Here is a 25,403-nt window from a genome sequence, read left to right on the forward strand (position 1 = left end):
GTGAGCTGCAGGAAAAACGAAAGCGGCTTCGGCAAACTATGCTGAAACAACAGGTGAGTTGCAGGAAACTGTACTGAAACAATAGGTGAGCTGCAGGAAAAACGAAAGCGGCTTCGGCAAACTATCCTGAAACAACAGGTGAGTTGCAGGAAACTGTACTGAAACAATAGGTGAGCTGCAGGAAAAACGAAAGCGGCTTCGGCAAACTATCCTGAAACAACAGGTGAGTTGCAGGAAACTGTACTGAAACAATAGGTGAGCTGCAGGAAAAACGAAAGCGGCTTCGGCAAACTATCCTGAAACAACAGGTGAGTTGCAGGAAACTGTACTGAAACAATAGGTGAGCTGCAGGAAAAACGAAAGCGGCTTCGGCAAACTATCCTGAAACAACAGGTGAGTTGCAGGAAACTGTACTGAAACAATAGGTGAGCTGCAGGAAAAACGAAAGCGGCTTCGGCAAACTATCCTGAAACAACAGGTGAGTTGCAGGAAAAACTGTACTGAAACTATATGTGGTCTGCAGATAAAACGAAAGCGACTTCGACGAACGCGGGACGTTGTCGACTGTGTGATCAACACATTATCGAACGGCCATGGAGCCGGCAGATGAGCGCGCGTGATCAGCCGATAAAATGCAATCTTTTCTCATAAGATTCATATTCCTACAAAGTAAATCATCGAGATAACTGTCTCTCCAATAACGTGAAGTAAATCGTGGAGATAACTCTCTTCGGTCAAGAATCCATCGCGTGAGTTCATTCGTGCTTAAGAAACAACCGGGTTCGTTCGGTCTTGTCGACTTAACCGAGCTAAGACCAGAGCAGACCCGTTAATTTTTGGGCCGAAATTCCGAGCTCGGACCGGCCAGTTTTCCTAACGGTCCGAAACAGTCCTGATCGGTCGACAAGCGGGCCTAAAAGCCTGCTCGGTACGTCCAGCCACTCTCATCGCGATGGGATGGCCGGTGCTCGTCGTGGACGTGACGGTGGTGGCGTTGCGGGCTGGACCGATGCGACCAAAGAGGTCGAGTAGGACGGAGCTCGGGATGGTGTTGCCCTCGCGGACCCCGAGGAAGGCGGCGGGGGCGGCCATGCGGTCCCGCCGATTGGTCCACGACCCAATGGCGGCTGAATTTAGGACTTTTCCTGCCCGAACTAAATAAGTTTTTTTTCCTGCTTTTTTTGATTTTTTTTAATTTCTTTCCTGCTGGGCCTAAACCGAACGTCCGCAGCGGTCAGAGCCCGTGGTCGAGTCTCGAGCCCGTCTAAGCCGCATACGTGGCTCGGCCTGCAGCGAGCAGAGACCAAGAAAGCCTCGCCGCCGTCGCCCCGTCCCCGACAACCACCTCTGCGCATCGCTCGCCGGCGGCGGGGGCACACCAGCGGAGCGCGCGGCCAGTGCAACGACGCGCGGATCCAGCGCGGGACAGCTCAGCCAGCTATCTCGCCCCTCCGACCAACGCCTCGACCTCGACTCCTCCCCGCGGCTCGCCGTCTTCCACCCAAGGTCGACGAGATCTGCCTCCTCACCGTCAACACCACTACAGTCCACAGGTTTCCGCCCGGTAAGCGATCTCCCTTCATCCCCGTTTCTTCTTGGATCCTTTGGTTAACTTGGCCAGATCCGTCTGGTGTAGCATCTAGTTGCAGTTAGGGAGTATCGTTGGTGCCCAATTGCTCTCGATCCAATTCTAGTGGGCAGCTTATCAATAACTGTCTTCATGCCTGTGTTCACAATCTTATCATCTACAGTATTCAATTTCTGCTAGATAGATACATCGCATAGTTTTTTTTATTATGTATATAATCCAATGTAATTAGTTCCCAAATCAATTAACCATGTCTTAGAAGCTGTCATGTACCAGTATCACAAGTCTGTGTCTCAGTTGTCTCAGTTCGGCCAGTTGCCAAAATATAAGATACTAAGTACAGTAGATGCTTAAACAGTTTACCTGACGGCCTACTGTCCGCTCTAGGAAATCAGGATGGAAACTGGCTGCCGTAGTTCTCATTCGTTCTTCTGATTGATGGCAGGCGAGGGTTGCATTTTTAGATGAAGCACATATTCAAGATCATCGCGGTCCTGGCGGCAATCTCCGCTGTCTGGGTTGCGCTCCTTGAAACCTCAACCGTACCTCGCAGTTATACTTGGTTGGTGAGTGTCATCGATTTTTTTTTCAATTCTGATGGCATGAAGAAGATAGGCTCCTTTTGATTAAGATGTTTGCTTGTGCCTTCTGTTGTTGTAGCTTCCCATCTACTTGGTAGTGGCGCTTGGATGCTACGGCCTTTTTATGGTTGGATATGGGCTCATGTTCTTCCCAACCTGCCCTCAAGAAGCAGTGTTACTACAGCAGGTAGCTGACGTAGTCCTTGCAGCCTAATTTTCCTTTTTGTCTATGCAGTCTTATTTCCATTTTGAAAACCAATAATCTCTAGAACTTGCATCCTTTGTTATTTTTTGTTTTAGTTTCACACTTGTGCATCGTCTATTATACATTCTTTTCTCTTGGCTTTCTGCTGGCATAACGAGATTCAAGGTATTCTGCACAAAGGAAAGAAGAGAAAGTCTGAAAACTTCATAAGTTTATTTGTACCTCATGCGTATCATTGTATGAATTTTCATAATGGTCACTACAAATAAAACCAAGCCACCTGATTTTGAAATTTTTAAGTTTTCTGTACATTACATGTTTGGGTTCTTCCCATTTGTAATTATTTGAGCTCGACCAACTATGCAGGATATTGTGGAGGCAAAGGAATTCCTATCAAAAAGAGGTGTTGATGTGAGCTCTGATTGAGGTCAATACCGACGATTTATGTTTCGTGACCAGTTTGAAGCTTCCTGGATACCATATAGAAAAAATATGGCATTTCACCATGTCTAGATATTTGTTACTAACGCAGTTTTTATGAGTGGCATGTTACAATTGTAGATTTTTTAGTTCAGTGGATGGCTTGTCACGATACTAGTTATGTCACGAGAACAGTGTGAGAACAACTAATTAATGGTTTGTTAACAAGTCCATCAGTGTTCAAGACATGTCTGCTATTTTACAATCTGGTTTTCATCACTGGATGTGTATCATTTTTTTTTGTGCAGTATCATCTTTGGTGATTAGGCTACCCCAACTTGTTTGGGGCTAAAGGCTTTGTTGTCGTTGTAGTATCATCTTTGGTGAATGGTGGTGGCTCGAATTGCGAGTTCCTTTCATGGTTCAGTCTCATTATGTGAAATTTTGTATCCAGTTCAGATTTCTTTCATTTGCTAAATCTGGAAAGATTTCTTGAGTTATTCAAATTCGACAAAGTTCTGAACTCCTCATAGTTAGCAAAAGATCATTAAACCTTTACCAATACCGTTATTGCTCCATGTTTACAAAACAATTGTAGAATGAACCAGCAGTATACACCCTGTGCAGTGAATCTGTGTCAACTCATAATCCTATTTATACATGTTCAGTCACATGCCATGTTGGCAGTAGACAGTTGCCTGCTACCTTGATATAGCTGCTTCTGACGGGGACTTGTTTGAGTCCGGTCCATCATCTTCTCCGGCACCGGGAACTTGCTCTGCCATGTGGTTCTCTATTGCGGCCTCCTCGTCCGTTGTGCCTGTGACCTGCGCCGTGTCCTCGGCAGCCTCCCTGGAACCCCTGCTTGCAATAGTTCTCAGTGGTCAGTTGTGAGATTGTGGCACTATCATCAGAGTAGATGCAGGTAGTAGTTATCATGATTTTTTTAGAGGCAACAGCAACTGAAGAATACAGTACTTGTATGAGTAGATGATGAGGCCAATTGCAGTGCCGGCAAAAGCAACAAAGTACATCCAATCGACCTGCAGATGCCCAATTTTTTTGCTCCCGTCAGTTCAGTTAGAGCCTTGTTTCAAACTTATGAATTTCACAGTAAAGAATTCAATTTCAGCAGGAACCGGGGCAAAAAAAAAAAAAAAAAACTGTACCAGGATAAGATTAATGTGCACAAACCTTCTCATGATAAGCGAAGATACGGATTAGAACTGCCCACATGTCGGAGGTCAGTAGTGATAGGTTAAGCATGGTTGCTCCGCATATCTGAAACGGATCGAATATGAACTGAATTCTACAAAAATATTTCAGGACAGCCATGAACTTGACCACAAGAGGATAGTGATCTACCTTCAGGATAATAGGCACTGTGGAGTAGAATAGGAACATTGCTAGTGCAAATCCAATAAAAGGGAGCACCTGAAAGGATACAGAAGGCCAGTGTAAAAAACTATATAATTGTGATTAATATTTATTGCCGTGGTGAATGTCTAATAGCATGCTGCCATGCCTTGAAATTTGCTGGCATCCACTGAAAGTTTGGATATTGCAAAGTTTCAGTTGGATGGCAGATGCTTAACATTTAACCTCTGATAAGATTTGGAAGGTTTTGTATGGCCCAACAGCATTCCAACATGTTCATAATTCACTTGCTTTATGCTCTACTATTAGTTACTCCCTCTATACTTAAATAATTGTAGTTGGGGAGAACTAGACTAGTTTTTCTCGACTACAATTATTAGGTAAAGAGGGAGTAGAATTTTAAGTTCAGATAAAGAAACTATAACTGTCCCTAAAAAACTATGATCGCCTATAACTGTAGTTGGTTCAGTTTAATGACCCTGAATCGGAATGACTAAAGGTCAGGAGACTCACTGCGCTGGCATTCCATTCCGTTGATCTAAGTTCTTCCCGCTCAAGTATGCTTCTGTTGTAATGTCAAGGAATTCCAATTTCCATATGAACATTAAAGGTAACATAAGGATAAGGTTCAGCGAAATAGTAAGGTTTATAGATGAAAACTTTCCGGTTTCACTACTTCCTCAGTCCTCACATGGATATATGTAGTTCGATGTGCCTTGACTGCTAACAAAATAGAGTTTGCTTCTCTTATCTGTCAAATTAAGTTGAAGCACCACCGAAGGAACTACAGTTCATGATTGCGATAAGCCAAAGGATACATCTGTATGCCACTTATAATTGCTCCAAAAATACCTAGCATCGCCATCACCTCAATCCTGCTGCTTTTCTTGACAATATATTCCTGATATTTTGTAGAAACAAAACCTTTAGTATATTTTTCACCCATATACGTACACTCGTGTCGACAGATGAGGTTTTGCTGATACCTCGGTGACATTGCTGACAGCGTAAAGCGTGGCCCCGGCGATGACAAGCATATCGCCTTTCAAGGGGCTGGGTCCTTCTGCAGGGGCATTCCAAGATCATATAATGTTAGAACTATTTACATGAGTTGGAGTTGTAAGGTACCACCCCCTCAATTGTGATAGTTGTGTGAGGACTGGGGACTCCCATATTATGATACTAATTCTCGTACTTGATTTACGTTCGGAGGCGTGAACGTCGGAGAACACCACCAGCACGACGCCGGCCACGCAAATCCCGACGCCAAACAGCTTCCTCAGGCCGTACTTCGTCTTGAGGAAGATCCAGGTGAGGAAGATGACGCAGGGGATCGCCCAGCAGTCCAGGAGCATCACGCTCGTCAGGGACGTGTACTGGTAAGCCTTCACCACTTTTATGAACGAACGGTTAAAAGAGCAAAGCCAATTTCAGCGTCTTGACTACCCATTGTGATGAAAAACTACATGAACTGAAATAGTATCATTCATCTCGGTAGCGGTGGCTGTGTCGGCTGGTCGTACCGATGTAGTTAGCCTCCACGTCGACGATGCTGAGGATCAAGTAGTAGTACCATTTCACCTGCAGAAAACAGAACGGGGGGAGAAAATGTTGGTTCTCAGGGTGGGTTCTGCTGATAGGAACATTCACGATTTTTGTTGCGTCGTTGCGTCTCGCCACATGGACAGCTTGGTGATGAAGGAACAGCATGAACAAGTTGTGAAGAGCAGCAGAATCAGAATAGGCATAGCTATCCCTGTCCTGAGCAGCAGGGGGGGATAAGATGCACTAAACGCGCATCGCACACGCAAAAACAAAATAAGGGAAATCCACTAGGATGTTTGGAGATTTCATTTTACCACAGCATAAGAGCTGGGTATAGCAAACTCTGGCTGTTTTTCACTTCTCTTTTTTTTGGACAGTTAATATAAAAGACGGCACTCAGACGTACGTACCGTCAGAAGCTGCCGTTTGTAGATCATAATCCCTCCATAGACAAGCGCGAGGAGGATGTAATTCAGCAGGGACTGCGACGTCGGCGCATTGACGCCTGAAAAGCAGACAATGATCATAACACTGCAAGCCTCAGCTCGTAGTTATTTTTAACCATCTTCCATTTCTGCTCGGAAGGAGCCAGGAGAGAACAAAACCAATACTATTTTTTTTTTCCTTTTGTTCAGACTTTCCTTCAGAGCAGTAGTAGCAGAATTCAGTAGGTAACGGAGGTAATTCCCTGTCAAACTACTCCAGGTCCTAATTAACTTGAAATACCAAGAAAATTCATACACTGGACCAGGCAAAAATAGCATTGCGGAGGAGGGACAGGGGAGTAGACGGCGGCGCCCGTCGTACGCACCTCGGCGGGCGAGCTCGGAGGAGGAGAAGCCGGTGGAGGTGATGAGCAGCGAGACGAACTGCCCGAGCGCGAGGCCCACGAGCACCTCCCGACGGAGCCACCTCGGCGCCGGCAGCGCCATTGCCGGCGGCTAGCTAGCTGTATGCGCGCGCCTGCCCCTGCTCTCGTCTTCTTCGCCAACGTCGCCGTCCGCCCACTCGTGTCGTATAGCAAAGCTGATCTGCTGATGGCTTAAACAACAAAGCTGCTTGCTATTGGTTGTTGGACATATATGTATGCAACACGGACGACTTGGTTAGCGCCTCTGTCTCGTGGGCCCGATGCGCTGCCTGTGGCACAAAGCCGCCGTTTTTTTTTTTTTTTGGTTTTGTTCCCACGGATAAAAAGCTCTTTCCGGCACAGTTCTTGCCGATCATCTTACGACCGGACAACACAAAATTTTGATAGTCACTCATTCTAATCCTTTTTTTTATAGAAAATATCAACAAAATGACACTCTTTTGCGAGGCATTGCTGACATTCTCAGTTCTAGTTGCGTTTAGAGTTGTACTACGATAAGTATTATCTTTTCCCTGCACCCAGACGAGATTATGTCCTACCGTACATGGTAGACCCATTGCTATCTGCCATGGCGTCACGAGGTGCTATTTTATTTGTTTCATTTACGGTCTGAGTATCAAGAGAAGGAACCATAGAATTTTTGTCAAAAAAGACCACTAGCCGAATGTTATTGTCAAAAAAGACCACATGCGATATGAAATGCGAGAAAAGACCCCTATTTTTCGTGGCGGCAGGCGCGCCAGGTGACGCGTGGCACCTGCCGCCACGGGCCGAGGCGGCTGGGCCCCGCCGCCACCCGGCGAGGCGGCCGGCCGGGCAGGTGGCACCTGCCGCCAGCACCCCAGGCGGCCGGCGGGATGCTGTGCATGGCAGCATGCATGGCTGTTCATGGCCGTGGCATGGCCAGCCAGCCTTTGTTGCATGCATGTGCGAGCAGTGCACGGCCTGGGCAGCCTGCCGCCTGGAGTGGTGGCGGCAGGTGCCACCTGCCCGGCTGGCCGCCTGGCCGGGTGGCGGCGGGGCATAGCCGCCTCGGTCCGTGGCGGCAGGTGCCACGCGTCACTTGGCGCGCCTGCCGCCACGAAAAATAGGGGTCTTTTCTCGCATTTCATACCGCATGTGGTCTTTTTTAACAATAACATTCGGCTAGTGGTTTTTTTGGACAAAAATTCGGAACCATATCTTCTACTTCTGCATACATGTGTGCATTTCTCTCTCTAATAAGTGATTCGTAAGTTGACATTCTGTTTTGCTTGAGTTGTTTAATACTGCATTTACGTGTACTACGTTATATATGTTTTTATTTAAATTGTTCTTACCAAGTCAAAGCAGGAAAAGTCAGCAGCTAATGATGGATACTTTGCAATCCGTTATATTTTCAGTGTTTTTTCGGATGAAAAGTGCATGAAGGGGACTCTCAGGCAACGCACGTCATCACATACGTGTATATGTTTGGTCAACTGTTGATTACATCGCCCCAAAATGTTTTGTGATCATGCTCTCGCTCTACTCTAAAGAACATAGATGCAAATTAGAGTTTCTCCTTGTGAATTGTATGAACGTTTTGATAGATTAAGTTTTGAATTTTTGATGCATTACAACTTACTTATGTTAGATCGTGTGATTTTTTATTCTACTTCCACACTACAAATGGTGCTTCACTACAGACATTCATGATTTATCCCCATAAGGCGCCAAAAGAAAGAAACCGCCGGATTACAGATTAGCAAAAATGGTGATTCAACGATGACATTCATGACGATGCTGGCCGATACGGCCCGGCCTCGCCTCTCGTTCACCAGCCTCTCTCCCTTGGACCTCCGGTGCTGGTCTTTTGATGCGGGTTCGGCAAAGCAAGCCAACGTACACGGGTGTTGTCCTACATCATCGAGGGAGTTGCGTCGTTGAGAGGCCGGTCCGTGGAACTGCACCACCGTGGGTGTTGTAGCAAGGCAGATCTCAAGTTCTCAACATTGGGCATGGGCTACTAGGGGTGCACCCCCTCGCCTTTCTCGTCGCTTCATCCCACTACAACATTGTGTAAGTTGGACCCGTTCGACAAGGCCCATGGCCAGGAGTCCCAGCGCACCAACGGGAGTGAAGTTGGTTTATACCTTGAGGTTGTAGAGCTTGTCAGAAACGACCCTCATCTTTAAATCCCCGAAGTCTAAACCCGATACCCTGTAATCCTAGTCGTTTTTAACTCCGATGTCGTTTTGTAGTGGATTTGATGACATGGCAGAGGGCAGGCCCAGTTTGCTGACTAAGCTTGGACTACGTTTGAAGGTGATGAGGCCCGGTTCGATGACCCTCACCTTCAAAACACGACACTATGCTAGTATGTTATATCCTTTAACAAATTTATCATTGTCTGGTCTGCTAAGAATAAAGACTGGAGTGAGTTTGAAATTAGCAGAATTGTGTATGAGGAGACCGAATAACCGTGAGTCATTTTTGAGTCATTTATTTTGGGATGCAGGGAGTACTAAATAGGTTGGTGGATGAGGTGGAGTTATCTTAGAGTAAAGATAGAGTGTCTTGGACCTTAAATACAATAACAATTTTGTGGTGAAAGAGCTATACTTGCATTTGAAAGCTTGTGCTTTGGTGGGATACCGATTTATCTTACAGCAAAGCTTCTTCTTTTATTTTTCTAGATTGTTCTTCCTTTTCAACTTCCAATCTTTGTTTTTTTGAAGAATTGTGTATGTGGTAAGAGTATCTCTAGTGGCTAGAGTATGTGGTAGTCTAAACCAAATATAGACTACCAGAGGTGAAAAAAACGTCTCCAACGGCTGGTGTATGAGGTAGTCTAAATTTTACACATACATTAAAATCGCTACCGGTTGTCCACATTTGGACAACCGAGCCACGACCAGCAAACCACAGCTGTTTGCCCCGAGCTCCCTCCCGCTCCCGTTTCTTCAATTTCGTAGAGAGCAGAGTGACCAGAGAGAGAGTGAGAGTGATGGGAGAGCGCGAGCGGCGGCGACGGCGGCGAGCGCGAGCGAGTGTGCGCCAGCGTGTGCGGCGAGCAACCGAGCGGCGGCTGCGAGTGGCGGCGGTGAGCGCGAGCGAGCGTGCGCCAGCGCGTGCTGCGAGCAACCGAGCGGCGGCTGGTTCTGTATTTGCCGCCGGCTCTGAATTTGCTCCTCTCTATATCTATATTGCTGAAAATATAGACTATCAAATTTAGACAATCCACTGGAAAACAAAGGTTGTCTAAATTAAAAAAAAATTAGACCATTGTCTATATGAAAATATAGACTATCAAATTTACACAAGCCACTAGAGATGCTCTAAGCAACCTCATATCAAACAATGTAAAAAAGAAAAACAATGTCAATTTTGTTTCTAGGTATAAAAATTTCCAGTCGGGCTTCCAGCCCGGCATAGTAGGGCACGGTCTCACTCACAGTCACAGGGCGGTTTTCGGTCTGCCCTGACCCGGCCTTTTTAAGTTTTGTAGGCTAGGGCCGAGTGGCCGACCCACACTTCCCAGCACTCCTGAGTCCTGCCCCAGACCTCGCCGCCGGCGTCCATGTCGTCGTTTCTCCCCCGTCTCCCCTCCCCTCCCCCGACACGGCGGAGGCGGCGGCGGAGTGCGAGACGGAGCGAGGCGAGTGTCCTCTCCACTCACCCACTCAGCTCTTGCGGCTCGCCTTTCCCCTCCCCTCCCCTCCCCCGCGAGCCCGACGACCGGCTGAAAATTCGAAATGCGCTCGTCTCGGTCGGTCGGACCGCCGGACCGCGTGACCGGTAATGCCTCCGTCCTGATTCCCTCATCGATGTTCCTCCCGGGAGATTATCTGGTTATCTGTTCTAGGCGTGGTTGGTGTATTTGTATTGGTAATAATTTCGAATTATTGCTGCGGTGTCAGAAGATGGGCGCGTGCTTGAGTTCAGGCTTGCGCACCTTGAAATATTTAGTACGTCAGCTCACGTTTAAATCTCATGAACGCAGTTGTGGCGTTGTTTGCAATGTCACATATCGTCGCTCAGTGCGGCGCAGTTGCTGAAACGAGACACCAACTGCCCGGCGGCTGGAGTAATCTAACATGTTGGTCGCCGAATAGCTCTCTCCAGTTGGCAGAGAGGGCCAGTATTAATGGGATTGCAAAGAATGTACAAACGAGAGATACATTTAGCAATCTCACTCTAATTTACTTTGACCCTGCACTAAGCTCCACGACAGCTGATCACACTTACACTCACAATTGCTAACATGAACATCATAAACTCAGTTAAAAAACATCATAAAACATAATATAAATTTTATTGATATATTTAGAGATGCGATGTATGAAAACTCTGAAAATACTTTATTTCATATAATATGAATCAATTGCTGGACTACTGGATGGTTCACTAGTGTTATATGGGCTGTCAAAACTCAAAAGCTTTGGTGGACCGGGGAAAAGGGTGTACCCAGTGCTGAAAGCTCCCACACAAGGTGGGGTCTGGGGAAAGGAATTTCTAGACAGCCTTACCCTTGTATAGCAATTCTGCAAGGAGGCTGTTTCGAAGTAGGACCTCCAGGCCACAAGTCGAGAGACTCTACCACTGCGCCAGGCCCGCCCTTCTTTGGTGGACTATGTAGTTTCTGAAAATGGCGCTGCCTTGTTCTAGAGCCCTCCTGCATCCATCCCTCAGCCTGGTCCTTGGAACCTATTAATCCAGAAAAGGAATCTGTTTAGAACTGGTAATGAAATGCTATTGTCCTAAAAATAACGTGCCTACTTTTTTTTTGCCATATTAACCAAGGATGGTTTTACTTTGTTGCCACTGTTTTTGAATTTCTATGTGGCTCATTCTTGTATATATGATGAGAGGAGAACACCCTAACCTTCTTTGTATCGTTCTACCATATCACTTATTTCTTGGAAGGGAAGTATTGTAAAGTAGTTAGTAAGAATAAATTCTTTATTGTTAAAAGGATGAAAATATTAATATTACTTCGTACATTAAGAGTTAATACCCTGATTAAATCTATGAAATCACTATCTTATGGAAAAAATGCATATTTGTCTGATCCAAAATTTCCCCTTCCTGAATATATGTGTTGATGTTGACACTTCAGTAATCTCCAGAAACTGTTTCCCAGATCACCTAAGTTACCCCATGGTTGCTTTAGATTAGATGCTAATGAGCTGACTATGTGTCCAAGTTTAGTACTTCTCAACCACGTTGTCAAGAATTTTATTTTTCACTGAACTAGAGATCCCCACCCCTCCCCTGGTTCATATGTGATATTGTGCCTATCTCCAGGTTCGGAGCTACGTTGGGGCCAGGGCTACTCCAGTTTTTCCCTTCAATAATTATATATATAGGAATTGCCTTTATTTATGCACATATATTTCTGTGATCCCAAAACTCTACCCAGGTAACCTACTTTCACCTAGTTTTTTGCTTTCTTTTGCTTTTATTCTAAGTTAAATTTTAGCTTCATTCTTATCGGCCCCTCATTTTTCACTATAACTCTGTCACTGCCTATGTCATATGTCTCTTTTAAGTAAAACATGAACTTTCCTCGGTGCCTACCTTCTGCCACCAACACCACTTTCCTTTTGGCAGTTGAAGAATAATGCAGCAACCGGTGGTCCAAGATTGTAATATGCTGAGAAGTCTCTGATGTTAAAATTTTGCCTCCATCCTGGTGCATAAACTGTCTGCCGTGCTTCCTGTTTGAATAGCACAAAAACAAGCCGATGAATACCGGCTGGTGGCCGTGGAGCTTCATAGGGAACTATTTCATTGCCTGAAACATTTTGTATATTCTATATTAGACTTGCTTTGCACAACTCATTTTTTTAAGGTGAAGAATAAATTTGACCATTTCACAATATGGACTGCCACTGTTCTAACTATTTTGGATGACAAGCTCCTCATCAGTTTGCCGTAAATATTTCCTGTAGTTCAGTGTCATTACTGCTGAGCCTGCTCCTTTCACACTCGCTGCAAATTCAGTAAATATAGGCAATGCCCTGTGATGCCTTATTTGTTGACCTTTTTCTCAAACCTCTAAGCTATATGTGCGGTTGGTCTCTACAGGCCAATATCATGTGATGCATATCCACCATTGCATCCAGACATAAACATAGAAATATTGAAGTTGAATATAGACTATCTACAGACAAAATGTTTCGATTAGCAAGCATATAGAAAAAGGAGATAAATCATTTGATTGCCTACCACTAAATGCGATTATAAAGTTAGTAAACTCATGGACTGTGTGGCATGTTATGGAACTTCTGTTTACTCTGCTAAAAACATTTCAAATTCTGTTTAAAATTTCAGAATCTGCTTGCAATCTTGGTTGAATAGCAGAGAAGCGTGTCTATTTGCTAGCCTGGTAAATGAATGTCATTTTTTTTGGGTGCGTGGAACAATTGAGGAAAGATGGTGATACCAAAATAATCTGAGTACTTTGTTGATTGTGCTATATGATAAATTGTTCAGCGGTCTACATATGTCATGTATGATTGGTCGACTATCGGAGATTATGTAAGGCGTTAGCCGCGTTACCCACCAAAACGTGCATCTGTTGCCTCTGGGATGTCTGTCACCAACCTGCACAAAATAACCAACAAGGTATCACCATTAGATCTTTGATCAGCAACAGGACTGCTCATACATGATAAAATAAGCTACATAAACCTATGCCTAAATCATATCAAATTAAGGAAAAAATGTACGATTAATTGAAAGTCTGTTAAGGAGTTTTAAGTTGAAGAAACATGGATCCGATTAATTTCATTAGTTATATGGTATTTTTAGTTTGGTGATACTTTTTTTAATAGCAAGTAGCTAACAAAAAATTGACCAATTAGCCAAACAAAAAACTTGGTGTCACAAATAGGCAGCATTTTGGGTCAGAGGAACCTATGGAAATGTCAGTGTTTGGTATGCAATCAGTTACTCGTAAGTTTATCCTGCAGGAAATGTGACTGCAGTAATAGTGACTTGTATTACTGGAAGGCCAAAGGGCTGTATATATAGAGGTACATGTGAGGGAAATATGCTGGGAACCCCTTATACAATGGGGTATACACAGCACTTATATCTATTCTAAGTTTCTAACAATGACCACTGTTCTATATTTTATAATTAGCAAGTTCCTTCATTTTTTCTGCTATCTGTGGTTTGCTTCTAGATATTCCTAGCACAGAGTTTTCAGTTTAACATGAATAAATGTCGCATGAGCAATACATGTGAACTTTAAGCATTAGGTGCCTAGCTCTACCAGTTGTTTCTGTTGAATAGTCTCTGTCAGCCTTTTTTTTGCTTATATTTCCCCTAACAGTACTATTGAGATTGTATCCATGCATGTCCTGATGCTTTTCATGTTGATGTCATATTTAATGCCTTCTTCAATTAATGTTTTTGTCCCCTCATCATATTGGGTTCAATGGTTGTTGCACTTCAGACTGATATCCTGGAACCTTATTGAGGGCAATATTTTTACTACTTTATGTTTTCAAGTAATTAATACTCAAATTTGCAGAGTACCCATGAGAAGTTGGTAAAACATCTTCTTGGAGACTGTAGAAACTATTAAGATTTATGCTGCAATATTTGGTTATTTATCCGTGCTACCAAACAGTATCAACAGGAAAACTAATGAATGTTGATCAAAATGGCAATCTAAATAAAGAGACTTAGCTTAAGGGAATTATTGTGCTAGAAAAGAATTTGGTTACCGCAATACTGTACTTTCTTACCCAATAGCATACAGAACAAGAGTTCTTCAGCTGTTGATGGATGGAAAAGAAACACCCCCCTCCTTTTTCGAGAGGGCTGCATTCCAATCCTGCAGGTTATCTAGGTAAGGGGTTCTCGAACTATAAACATAAAAACAATGTTGCAAGAAGCACTCATAGGTTTCTTAAGAAATTTGTCATCATTGAGGTTAAGGAAGAAACTATGCAGTACCGTGTAATAAATATAACATGCTCACCAATGCAAATATTCCCTGTATTCCGGTTTGCTTGGACTTGGCGCGTCAGGATCCACCATAACCTTATAAGAGGGGATGTTTCTATCTTAGCATTGAGATAAAGACAAAAGAGGCAGTTGCATACCTTATAGAAGAGCCAAGGCACAACTCTACAGAGCAAAAAGAAGAGTGCAATAGTGGGACGCAGGGTGGTCAGGTATCTTCTTTCATGTACTTTTATATAGTGGGTTCAGGCGGGATATGGGATATTCCAGGGCCATTCTGATTAAATTTCTGGGGTTTTGTGTCTACTCAGTTATGTAGATGATGTTCATAGCAACATGCATGTATGCCAACTTTAATATCAGAGAGCCTCAAACTCCCAACTTCAAGACACAGATTTGGGCTTATTCTGTCCAATATTCTTGTATAGCACTGTACTAACAAGATACTAACATGGGGTGAAGACATATATTCTAAAGTAGCATGTACCATAAATGTACTTAAATCATTCCCAATGGTTACTGTTTGATGTTCTTGTTCTCACTATAATATTCTGTGTGGCCTATCTCTTTCGTATTTCTATTATAAAAAATCACCCATGGAACATATCTGTGGAAGTTAGATATCCTTTTAGTGAAACATCATTCAGACTTGTGCATAAGGGTTTCTAAATGTAGGTTGCTTTGAGTAAGGAACTTGTATAGATCAGCGTATGTGTCACTCACTATGATTACTTTAGCTGATTATTCTAGACACCACCTCTCGCACGAGTTATCAACTTTTTAAAGCTTTGTTTGGATCAAAGTTCATGTTTCATATTATCTAACACAATGCACAAGAAACTTGTAAACCACACTGATCATTATCCTACAAGATATTGTGTTACTTACACGTATGTAGAGCTACATATATTGTGTCACTTACAAGTGTGTAGAGCTTCGTCCGGTCACGACCTTCAACCTCCACCTTTGGTGCATTGAGCACAGCAGATGATCGTACCCCAGTGCCATTTGTAATCTCCTTCTCACCATAATTAATCCTCATTGTAGCTGACTTTACGAAAGGATCCAGCACATCACCAATTACCTGGCTCAGTGCCAAAGGGTCCCTACCCCGCGACATAAGTATTATTGTTGAACGGAAGGCTACACAAGAGGATTTTACTGACACTTTGGTCGACTAGATGGTGGGAAATGCTCAATATGGTGGAAGGGTTGGCTGAAAAAATTCTGTGTGGAAGAACAGAGTAGTTCGTCGTAAATTTATATTAGGAGTGAGGCATCCAACTTTATGTTCACAACATTCCATTGTGCACTATGAGCAAATGGAATCTAACTTTTCGTATAATATTGTTATTTTCCTTATAGTTCTTCTTTGTTGCATGGAAATGTTGAGCACCTATCAGTCTCCAGATGGCCTAGTTGCATCTGCGGCCATGATCTTTGTGAATGGTCTACATGGTAAGTTGTTCCTGCATATATTCCCCAAAGATCTGGAGGTATGCATAAAGCTCCAAGAATTAGCCTCCCCTGCATGACGCCTTGCCTGGGCTAGGACAAAGGTTTGCAATAGGTCATTTCATGTTCTTGTTTGAGTGGTGAGCACTGAGCTTTAGAAAGAATATTTCGATCAACATCAGAATGCAAGAGTATGAAACCTGGGGAGGTAGAAACAGGTCATAAGCAATTTTCGTTGTTCTTGATGGCAATGGTAGTATCTAGTACTTTGCCCTTCACCCTTGAGTGGGAAACTATTCGCAGGTCCTATCATACAAGACCCTTGTTCATGCATTATCCCACTTTGTATGCTAGAGAGCTGTCACCTACTGTGGCTTCACATGGACCATAAAAACAGTCAGAGAGGCTTCACAAGATAATGCTCAAGACCTTAAATCATGGCAACGAATTAACATGATGCGACTGTTCTTGTTTTCTTGAGAATATCAACGTGTCTTATTGTGATTACTTTCAGCAAACTCGGACTTCCTTTTGGGACTATGACATCGTATAACCAGATTAGATAAGTTTAATCTTTCTATACTTGGATATTATGAGGTAGCCGGCTTGACTTCTTGAGGATGTCTAATTCTTCTAACGTGCAAAATGGAATATATATTCATGTTTGTTTCCATTCTGATGTCATCTACGCATGTATTCATGTTTGGTTACCTTTTTATTTGTGCACACTGCTCATGTTTGGTTAACTTTTTATTTGTGCACACTGCTCATGTTTGGTTACCTTTTTATTTGTGCACACTGCTCATGTTTGGTTAACTTTTTATTTGTGCACACTGCTCATGTTTGGTTACCTTTTTATTTGTGCACACTGCACATGAGCAGACGGAAGAAACAGGTACTGGATGAGCATCTCCTGGTTCAAGTTGCAGAATCAATGTCTTTGATATTGTCAGAATCAAAGCCATATTCCAGATTCCCCATAGCATTTGAAATCTGGCCGCGAGCAGAAATTTCATCCTTGATGAACAGATGTGCATTTGGAGATAGGTGCTATCACCTGGAACTTGCATTCAAACTGTACCTGCAAGAATACTACATCCAGCTGTCTCGGCTCTCCACATAAACATCCATATCAGGCAATCATCAGCGTGATGAAGAATCCATGCAGATTTTGTAATTTCAGATGGGAATAAAAGGTGAGGACAGCTGGATGCTACATTTTGTACCCTTTAATTTCGCATAAACTTCGGAATAAGTGCTCCGTACTGCACCAAAGCTTTTCTTTCACCTTTTCTACTCCCTCCGTTCCTAAATATAAGTCTTTTTAGAGCAATATGGTCTACATATGGATGTATATAGACATATTTTAGAGTAGATTCAACCATTTTGCTCCATATGTAGTCCATATTGAAATCTCTAAAAGCACTTATATTTAGGAACGGAGGGGGTAGTCAGCATGCTTGCAAGACAACATTGGGCCTATTGGTATACAAGAGCTTTGCAACATACAAGTTATATTTTCAAAATTCCTACCAAATCCCTTAATACAAAATTGGCCTTAAAGAGAGCACGCGGTAAAAGCGTACCATCAGTTCTCCAGAAAACATAACTGTATGTAGTACCAAGAGCGCGAGGAAAGAAGATGGAGGGAAACCGGCTAAGAACAGGGCCCTCAACCTAGTATCTCTGTTATTTAATTGGTACTCCCTCTGTCCCACAAATATAAGACATTTTTGCAAGCTGTTTTAGCTTACAAAACGTCTTATATTGTGGAACGGAGGGAGTATAAATTAGTGTTTCCAAAGAAATTTTTCGACTAAGGAGGGGGGCCACAGCCCACGGATACCTTTGGCATCAAGGGAGCTCTGCCCGTGGTACGAACCCGTTGTTGACATTTGGATAACTAGTTTGCACGTGTACTGATACGAATTTTTTTGGAGACAGCTAATATACGTTGAGACCACAACCAACTTTTTGTAGCGGAATATAACTCCCTTCTCAGGGAACCGTACATGAGACTAACATATCACAATCTTGTTGGAATAAAGGTACAGTGTTTGCAGATCAGATGGGCATCTCCACCAGGACCTTGCTAGCAGAAAGGCAGAAGATCAACTTTAAATTGCTGAAAGTTCTTGCATGACAATCACAAGGGAAAGGCACCAAGGAATTTCCCCGCACTGCAAACTACCTACACCTGACTTCCGTGGATGTACTCTCGCCATGCATGCCAACCCTCTCCGCTGCGGCGCTACCTATGATTCCTCTATACTGTTAGGACCAGCTGGGAACAGCGCTAAAGTTCATCTAATCCAGGTCAGAGCTGAATCTATTCTAGTGGAGTGCAGTCTTATCATTTGGCAATCCTGCATCTACAAATTTCCAGATACAGCTTGCAGCATATATACTCGTTCTGCAATTGTTTGTCAGGATGGGCTACAGTACCGGCATGGCAGGGTGCACTGGCAAAATGGGCCAGGAACAGGAAAACAGAGTAAGTCAGTGCCGTAGTTGGTAATGGGGTGCCGGCTTGCTGATGGGTGGGCCCAGAGACTGGGTCGGTGTGGATTGAACTCTTTTATGTATAACGAGAATGACAAGCAGGCCCAGTAGTGGCTAAATGAGAGTGGTGCAAGTGAAGCTGCTCCTCTTCTTTCTCGAGTAGCAAAAAGTGATGGTTATTCTCTCCAATCCCTTATCTCCTTTGTGTTCTCCCCCCTCCTTTTTTCTGTGTTGTTCTGGTCTTGCCATGACGGCGATCATATCTTAGGTGACGGTGACATAACATCGTTGCAGCAGCTTATGCTGACTCCTGTGGGGCCATGTAATCTCTGCTAGATTTTCCATTTCTAAGGGCTTACAGGTTTGACGTTTGCCGTTGATTTTTCTTATATCTCTGGCATTGATTTACTGGTTTCTCTAGCAATCGCAGGTCAATTCATCCAGTGTCAAGAACAGAAGGGTGTGATAACATGCAGCAGCAAGAATGGGTTGGTCAGAACAATTAAGGGATCTTTTTATCTACACTGCTGTATAGTTACTAATCTTTCACCAAAGTAAAGAGGCAAGCCTCACGATTGATCAGATTTAATTGGATTGATCCAATGGCTCAGAGTGAAGGGGTTCGCACCATCTACTGTTCTTGAGTGAAAATCATGCATATTCATCTGGAGCCATCATAGATGGTTGGGATTCAAACACGGACTCGTCTTTTTGACGGGTTTGAACGAGGAACGGGATGAGAACAAGTACTAATCAGGACACTGTTAGTGTCCATCTTAATCCAATTCCGGGGCCCTAGTTCCTGAAATTTTACGCGTATCCATTGTTGTTTCTTTTATGTATCAGAATTGCTAAAATGCAGGTGCCTTATATTTTGTGACGTTTCAATCAGTTTTGTGTTTGCTTTTTCAGTTTTGGAATCTTGTTTATTTTTAGCTCCGTACTTGTATTTCTTGCAATTGCGTACACAGAAGTGACTGAGCCCTGAGGATTTGTCGGTCACATATGCCCTAGATAGTCCATTTTTTTGCATTTACCCTGTGAAGTACTCCTTCCGTCTGAAAATACTTGTCATAAGAATGGATGTATCTGGATGTATTTTAATTCTAGATACATCCATTTTTATACATTTGTGCGATAAGTAGTTCTGGACGGAAGGAGTATAAGCTGACTTAAAAAAGATAATTATGGAGGAATGTATCAACTATATATGTGAGTTGATTTCCCTTTCTATGGTTTTTCTTATCAGCTTTCCAAATGGGCCTAAGCTTTCAAAGTATTCTTTTATCTTATAGTCCTTCCGTCTCAAAATAAGTGTCTTAAGCTTAATGTAATTTTATACTGGAGCTACTATAAAGTTGTGATATTTATTTTGGGACGGAGGGAGTATGCTTGCATCAATTTTATCTTCGCTAAAAGAATTGTATAAGTGTTCTATCTGCCTTCTTGGGTAGTGACTGTTTTTCAAGGTAGTAACTATATACATCAAATGCACGTTTTATAAGAACATATGTCGCACATAATGAACCACCACATACAACCAAAATAGGAGGCACAGGTTACACTTATTATGTAGTACTCTCTTTGTTTGAAATTACTTGCCACACAAATGGATAAAAAAGATATATATAGAACTAAAATACATCTACATACATTCGTTTTTATGACAAGTATTCCCGAACGGAGGAAGTACTTGCATATACCACCGGTAGAAGAGGCTAATGGGAGTGGTGTTTTGGCTCTCGGAAGCATATGCTTTTGAATGAACAGTAATGCAATTGTTTTTAAATGTTTTTAAAAAATTCTGATTTTTTTGTAGATGATTGTATTAGTGTCGCAAAAATGCATGACAATTTTCGTACGATAAGGAGCAGGGTGTTTCGTCGGCAAAAAAGAATATATTGAGGTAACTTTTGGTGTTCAATTTGCTTTTTTTGCACAAGCCAAAATGTGTAACCTTTTTGCCTCAAAATTTGCAGGTAGCATTTAGATGTGACTAAGTATATAAATAAATTTTGTCTTGATTTTTTTTATTTCAAACTTTTTTTAGCCCCACGAGCATATACTTTCGGGAGCTGAAATGCATTTCCGCTAATGGAATGGGTAACATGGTAGGGTATGAATGGAGCATGCGGAATAGCATGAGATCTGAAACGTGAAGGGGTCTAGATGACAACTATGCGGGTGAAAATAAGACAATAATTGTGCGATTAAGAGAGGTAGTTTTGTGTATGAGTGATTATAGGGTGTACGGTCTAACTGTTTTTTTAATTTATTATATCGACTAATCTTTTGACGGCATGTATCGTTAGGATCAAATCTAACTCATGGTGTGTCTTTTCCAACAATGGCCTCAAGAATGAGTTCCACATTCCAACTTAAAAAAAAAAAGAGAGTTCCACGTAGAACGGCATCCTCCTTTATCCACACCAACACCGTAAATCTCCCATTCAGCATCCTCCCTGCTCATACAAATATTTAAGTGTACCTTCTCATTATGCCACCTTCGACTATTATTTGCTCAATCCCGAAGGCTCCACAATCTCCTTGCTAGCACCATCTCCCACAGTCATGCTACACTTTTCTCCATGTACCAGGTGCGGTGGAATGGCTCCTACGCCAAGTGAATAACCTGAGCCCTCATGTCCTCGGTGTCATAGCCAGTGTGGTAGGTGGGCGATAAAAAGATATAACAAGAATAGGAAACAAAGGGGCGGGCAAGCGAGAACGGACGTTTGGAGGCCGAGCTTTATGAAGCTTGAAAATTTTGAAAATTTTAAATTCCATATTTTTGATTTAAAAAAATCTGAAAATAAATATGCAAGTAAAGAAGGATATTATATGCATGTGTGTAAATTTTTAGGATGAAATACCTTGAAATACGATCTGCACAAAAAAAGACAAATTCATGGCCTCAGACGATGAATAGTATCATGTGTTAAAAAGCCTTAGATTTGTCTTTTCTGCACATGCCTCATTTCGACATATTTTTTTCTGAAAATTTACACACATGTCTGTTACACCCTCACTTATCTCTGTATTTTTTAGATTTTTTTGAAATGTAAAAATATAAATTTTCATAAATTTTGGATTTCAAATTTGAAGACCGCCATGGAGGCCGAGCCCCAAAAGCAATTTCCAAGGGCAAGCAAACCACCCACGTAGATGCACATATAGACTGTTGTGCAACAAAGAACACATTATCGCTCCCCTTACATAGAGTTTTAACTAGGCGGAGTAATTTGGTGGAATTTTTAATGTTGGTACAAAATGAAACATAACATATTAGCATAGCACTGTTTCTTCTACTTGGTCCAATAGTATCTTATAATTTGGTACAACTTCATCTGAGTGAGGCAGTTGTATAGTCTAAAACATTCTACTGACATACACCAAATCTAGATTCATGGCATCTAGAATTTTCAGCCATGATATTTATTAGTGTACCAAGATAGTTAGTGTTAGTGCAAATGCATAAGAGAGTGTCATGTCATCATTTCCTACCATCCAGTTTCAAATTTAATGGATAACATTGCACCAATGCTAAACACCAATAAGTAGTACTACGTCAAGTTACTTAACAACAACCACAAATGACGACTAACACATCTATACAACACAATATATGTCTAATCTAAGGATGATTTAATCCACTAGATAGAGTTATTTTTTTTCTTTATTATCGTTCATAAATGAGGAAGAAAATAGATGGATAGGACATATATTATGTCATATGTATATTTTGTACTTATGTGATATATTACCATAAATAATTAAGATTTTTTTCATTTGTTATTTAAATAAAATACGTCAAGTGGTGGAAAATGCTAGATGTTTAGAATAACTTAGTTAATTTATTTATCAAATTGAAATCTCGACACAATTTATATTATGCACACCTAGCCTTCGAGTGAAGGGAGCTGAATCTTCATGGACCACTATATGACCCTATATATAGCATATAATATTAGAGCTCATTTGGTCTTTTTTACCACAATGTTTTCTCACGCTTGCCAGCTTAATTCTATCAACTTACTGTTTCAAAATAATGTTGTCGGAGACTCGGAGGTATGTGAAAACCTAGCTGTCATGGTGTTGTGCTGCGCTTGTATGTTTTTCTCTACTAAGTTGTCATGTTGTCGAATAAATCTTTTCAGGTGTGGTAACAACTAGTATTGGTAAGTTGTTAAGAATGTTTTGTTGTGCTCTTATAGTGGTTGCCAGTTTAATTATACCATTTATTCTTAAAAGATTTGTAATAGGATTTTGTTGCACATTTATGGGTTATTGTTGCAGGAAAATTTACTAGGACAATACTGGGTGTGCATGTAGAGATTTTCTAAAACCAAAATTATTTGATGAAAAAAGCATACTCGTTGCTTACTCATATACTAATATGTTACTAGTAGTAATGAAATTTTTACACAAAGTAAAACAAGAAGTTAAACCATTGTAGCAAAGTAGTAAAAGACAGATGATGTAAAGTGCGGCAAATACATTGCACAAGTTGTGTCCGGATCCCCTATTATTTCCTATGCTATGCTAGTAGTACTAATTAAATAGAATTATTAAAATTTGACAGGCAGGTTCGAACGCCCGCGGCAGGGGAATGCAACTGAGAATAGATTTTCCCAACAATGATTAGTTAGAGAATGCTTGCATCTTTATATTCTTCTCAATCTAACAATGCAGCCAACACATATGTATTAACAAAATTTTGCTTCCGGAGTAACATTTTTGCCCTCGTAGTCTTAATCACTACAGTTTAATTAGCTTTCAATTTGCTTCTAACCATCAATTTAAATGTGAATAATCCGTCCTCTCAAAAAATAATAGTATTTACAAAAACTCATTCTTTCACAAGTTGACGCTCGCCGTCACGTCTCGTCAAACTCCGTCAAGTTGGTTAGGAACGGGTTGACGTAATCACCGAAATGCCCTTGCCTAACTCCGGTACCCGCATCGTCGTCGAACACCATCCACTCTTTCGTGGCCACCGTCGTCGACGCCACGCCGGCGTTGTCCACGGGGACCACAAGCGCCTTCGCTTCGTTGTCCTGCTCCACCTTGCAGCCGCCGTCGTCGACGTGGGCCATGATGAGCATCTCGAGGTCCCTGATGTCGTGGTCCGGGACGCGCTCCACGGCCGGGAACTCGGCGGCGCTCAGCACGCCGAGGGTGCGGCAGAGCTCGAAGTAGGACGACACCAGTGCGCTCTGCTCCGATTCCTTCCGCAGCACCCGCACCCCCTGCATGGCCCTGCGCCGCCTCGCCGTCGCCACGGTCTCTCCCGGCCGAGGCCTCGGTGTGGGCGTGGTCGCCGCCGAGCCCCCGAGGACGGCGACGAGGTACTCGGCGATGCCGGCGCGCACCTGGCCGTACACGTCGAAGATCTCGACGACGGCGCATTCCATGGCGTCGAGGACGAGGCTCTGCCGCTCCATGCCGTCCCCGTAGGGCCGGATCTGCATGAGCAGGTCGAGCAGGTGCTGCCGCCTGGACAGGCGGTCCAGCAGGCGCGTCTCCTCGTCGTCCTCGTCCTCATCACCGTTTGCGCCGGCGTCGTCGTTCTCCTCGGCGGCGAAGAGGGAGCGGGCGTCGAGGAAGCGGAAGTAGGCGCGCACGAGGACGGAGAAGCCGGCGGAGGAGCGGTCCCGGAAGTCGGCGAGGTCGAAGGGCACGCGGCCGCCGGCGCGGGGCTGCGCGAGGAGGAGCAGGCGGTGCGCGAGCATGAGCGCCTTGAGCGCCACGGCCCAGCAGCGCGTCCGCCCCGCGCGGCGCGCCAGCGCCCACACGAGCGGCGACGGCGAGGACGCGCGCGCGAGGTCCAGCACCCGCGCCGCGGCCCCGCGATCGACGAACCGGTCGTCGTGGCTGGTGGCGCGGATCACGGCCGCGTCCAGCTCCGCCGCGCCGCCCCTGATCCGGGCCGGCGACCGCAGCGCCCCCGCCGCGCGCGTCAGGCACAGGCTCTTCTTGTCCTTGGCCGCCGCGGCCGCGCGCCTCCACCACTGCCGCGCGGTCGTCATTGGAGCTCGGCCGATATATCGACGGTCGTCGGCGATCGGTTGCCCCTCCCTCCCGCCAGCCAACCTGGGCTGGGCAGCGATCGCGCGGTCGATCAGGCACGCGCGCACGTAGGTCGTAGGACAGGACGGAGCTCGGGGTGTATGCACGGATATGTGCGTCGACAGATCAATCCTGGGCCGGTGGAGCATGCGGCGGGGAGGAAGAAGGAGGAGGAGGAGGAGGGGGGAGCGGCATTGCGTCAACGGACGACGTGTGGGGCACTACGGTGGTGGGATCATGGCATGGGGATGGAAGCACGCAACGCGGAGGAAGAAGGGTGGGAAATGGCCGACGATGTGCCTGCCAGACAGGTGAATCTTTTTCTAATCCTGGAGTGAGTGAGTCGGGATGCATGCTGTGTTTTTCAATTGCAAGTCAAGTCAAGCCAAGCTGCCTTTTTTTTTCTTTTCTGAAATAAGGTGCGATTCATTGCCAACATGCCAAAATGCAACTAGCTACTCTGATTGTCTTATCATTTATTTATTTTTTGCGATGGATTGTAATACCAACTTAATTATACTACAAGGGTTGGGCACTGCACCGTTGGCGTTGTTGGATTTCTTAAAAATATACTCACTCTGTTTCAGGATATAAGATGTATTTCTTTTTTGAAAAGTCAAACCTTTTAAGTTTGATTGTATTTATAGAGAAATATATTAAAATCCATAATATCAAATCGGTTTAATTAGATTGATCATTAAATGAATTTACATACTTTTTATTGTGGACGTCGGTATTTTTTTTGCTCTGAAGTTGGTTAAATTTAACTTTTCAAAAAACTAATAACCCTTTATATTTTAAAACTGATGGAAAATTTAGTTTTACGGGTAGAGGAGATGATGGAGTGTG

At 43.5% G+C, this 25,403-nt stretch overlaps 4 protein-coding genes and 2 long non-coding RNA genes across 7 annotated transcripts; 3 read left to right on the plus strand and 3 right to left on the minus strand.

Moving 5' to 3' along the window:
• The first annotated feature begins 1,248 nt into the window (after nucleotides 1-1,248).
• LOC123399864 (dolichol-phosphate mannose synthase subunit 3) lies at nucleotides 1,249-3,073 on the plus strand. The gene is made up of 4 exons (XM_045094247.1): nucleotides 1,249-1,564; nucleotides 2,034-2,154; nucleotides 2,249-2,356; nucleotides 2,741-3,073. The coding sequence occupies exons 2-4, from the start codon at nucleotides 2,053-2,055 to the stop codon at nucleotides 2,798-2,800; spliced, it is 270 nt and encodes an 89-aa protein (XP_044950182.1). The 5' UTR covers nucleotides 1,249-1,564; nucleotides 2,034-2,052; the 3' UTR covers nucleotides 2,801-3,073.
• A 254-nt stretch (nucleotides 3,074-3,327) lies between these two features.
• LOC123399863 (solute carrier family 35 member F1-like) lies at nucleotides 3,328-6,754 on the minus strand. Its single transcript, XM_045094246.1, has 11 exons — nucleotides 6,528-6,754; nucleotides 6,127-6,221; nucleotides 5,695-5,752; nucleotides 5,367-5,564; nucleotides 5,158-5,234; nucleotides 4,990-5,072; nucleotides 4,685-4,736; nucleotides 4,160-4,228; nucleotides 3,989-4,075; nucleotides 3,773-3,837; nucleotides 3,328-3,655 (listed from the first exon to the last, which is right to left on the minus strand). The coding sequence occupies exons 1-11, from the start codon at nucleotides 6,646-6,648 to the stop codon at nucleotides 3,496-3,498; spliced, it is 1,065 nt and encodes a 354-aa protein (XP_044950181.1). The 5' UTR covers nucleotides 6,649-6,754; the 3' UTR covers nucleotides 3,328-3,495.
• Nucleotides 6,755-10,083: 3,329 nt separating this feature from the next.
• On the plus strand, nucleotides 10,084-12,253 carry LOC123399869. The gene is made up of 3 exons (XR_006610444.1): nucleotides 10,084-10,346; nucleotides 11,856-11,970; nucleotides 12,162-12,253. It is a non-coding gene; the product is annotated as an uncharacterized LOC123399869 (long non-coding RNA).
• Nucleotides 10,845-15,656, minus strand: LOC123399868 (protein FLOWERING LOCUS T-like). Of its 2 annotated transcripts, XM_045094251.1 has the most exons (5): nucleotides 15,451-15,656; nucleotides 14,545-14,606; nucleotides 13,117-13,157; nucleotides 12,129-12,345; nucleotides 10,845-11,255 (listed from the first exon to the last, which is right to left on the minus strand). In XM_045094251.1, the coding sequence occupies exons 1-5, from the start codon at nucleotides 15,646-15,648 to the stop codon at nucleotides 11,237-11,239; spliced, it is 537 nt and encodes a 178-aa protein (XP_044950186.1). In that variant the 5' UTR covers nucleotides 15,649-15,656; the 3' UTR covers nucleotides 10,845-11,236. The 2 variants fall into 2 exon arrangements, 1 of the variants encoding a protein (XP_044950186.1); XR_006610443.1 differs by lacking the exon at nucleotides 10,845-11,255 and having other exon boundaries at nucleotides 12,254-13,157; nucleotides 14,309-15,537.
• A 1,435-nt stretch (nucleotides 15,657-17,091) lies between these two features.
• On the plus strand, nucleotides 17,092-19,376 carry LOC123399870. Its single transcript, XR_006610445.1, has 3 exons — nucleotides 17,092-17,179; nucleotides 18,032-18,299; nucleotides 18,414-19,376. It is a non-coding gene; the product is annotated as an uncharacterized LOC123399870 (long non-coding RNA).
• Nucleotides 19,377-23,121: 3,745 nt separating this feature from the next.
• Nucleotides 23,122-25,083, minus strand: LOC123396553 (putative clathrin assembly protein At1g25240). Its single transcript, XM_045091460.1, has one exon. The coding sequence runs from the start codon at nucleotides 24,701-24,703 to the stop codon at nucleotides 23,363-23,365; it is 1,341 nt and encodes a 446-aa protein (XP_044947395.1). The 5' UTR covers nucleotides 24,704-25,083; the 3' UTR covers nucleotides 23,122-23,362.
• Between the last annotated feature and the right edge of the window lie 320 nt (nucleotides 25,084-25,403).

Source organism: Hordeum vulgare, chromosome 5H, assembly GCF_904849725.1.
Source record: "Hordeum vulgare subsp. vulgare chromosome 5H, MorexV3_pseudomolecules_assembly, whole genome shotgun sequence".
In the NCBI taxonomy this organism is placed as follows: Eukaryota; Viridiplantae; Streptophyta; class Magnoliopsida; order Poales; family Poaceae; genus Hordeum; species Hordeum vulgare.

What these genes read in the sequence shown, in the direction of transcription:
- LOC123399864 (XM_045094247.1), top strand. Translation starts at nt 2,053, where the DNA reads ATGAAGCACATATTCAAGATCATCGCGGTCCTGGCGGCAATCTCCGCT. An exon ending in CTCGCAGTTATACTTGGTTG is followed by an intron (nt 2,155 to 2,248) that starts GTGAGTGTCATC and finishes CTGTTGTTGTAG; the next exon opens with CTTCCCATCTACTTGGTAGT. An exon ending in AAGCAGTGTTACTACAGCAG is followed by an intron (nt 2,357 to 2,740) that starts GTAGCTGACGTA and finishes CCAACTATGCAG; the next exon opens with GATATTGTGGAGGCAAAGGA.
- LOC123399863 (XM_045094246.1), bottom strand. Translation starts at nt 6,648, where the DNA reads ATGGCGCTGCCGGCGCCGAGGTGGCTCCGTCGGGAGGTGCTCGTGGGC. An exon ending in ATTATAAGTGGCATACAGAT is followed by an intron (nt 4,737 to 4,989) that starts GTATCCTTTGGC and finishes ACATTACAACAG; the next exon opens with AAGCATACTTGAGCGGGAAG. An exon ending in CGGAATGGAATGCCAGCGCA is followed by an intron (nt 4,229 to 4,684) that starts GTGAGTCTCCTG and finishes GTATCCTTTCAG; the next exon opens with GTGCTCCCTTTTATTGGATT.
- LOC123399868 (XM_045094251.1), bottom strand. Translation starts at nt 15,648, where the DNA reads ATGTCGCGGGGTAGGGACCCTTTGGCACTGAGCCAGGTAATTGGTGAT. An exon ending in GGACGAAGCTCTACACACTT is followed by an intron (nt 14,607 to 15,450) that starts GTAAGTGACACA and finishes CCCTCTTATAAG; the next exon opens with GTTATGGTGGATCCTGACGC. An exon ending in TACAGGGAATATTTGCATTG is followed by an intron (nt 13,158 to 14,544) that starts GTGAGCATGTTA and finishes TATTTTGTGCAG; the next exon opens with GTTGGTGACAGACATCCCAG.
- LOC123396553 (XM_045091460.1), bottom strand. Translation starts at nt 24,703, where the DNA reads ATGCTCCACCGGCCCAGGATTGATCTGTCGACGCACATATCCGTGCAT.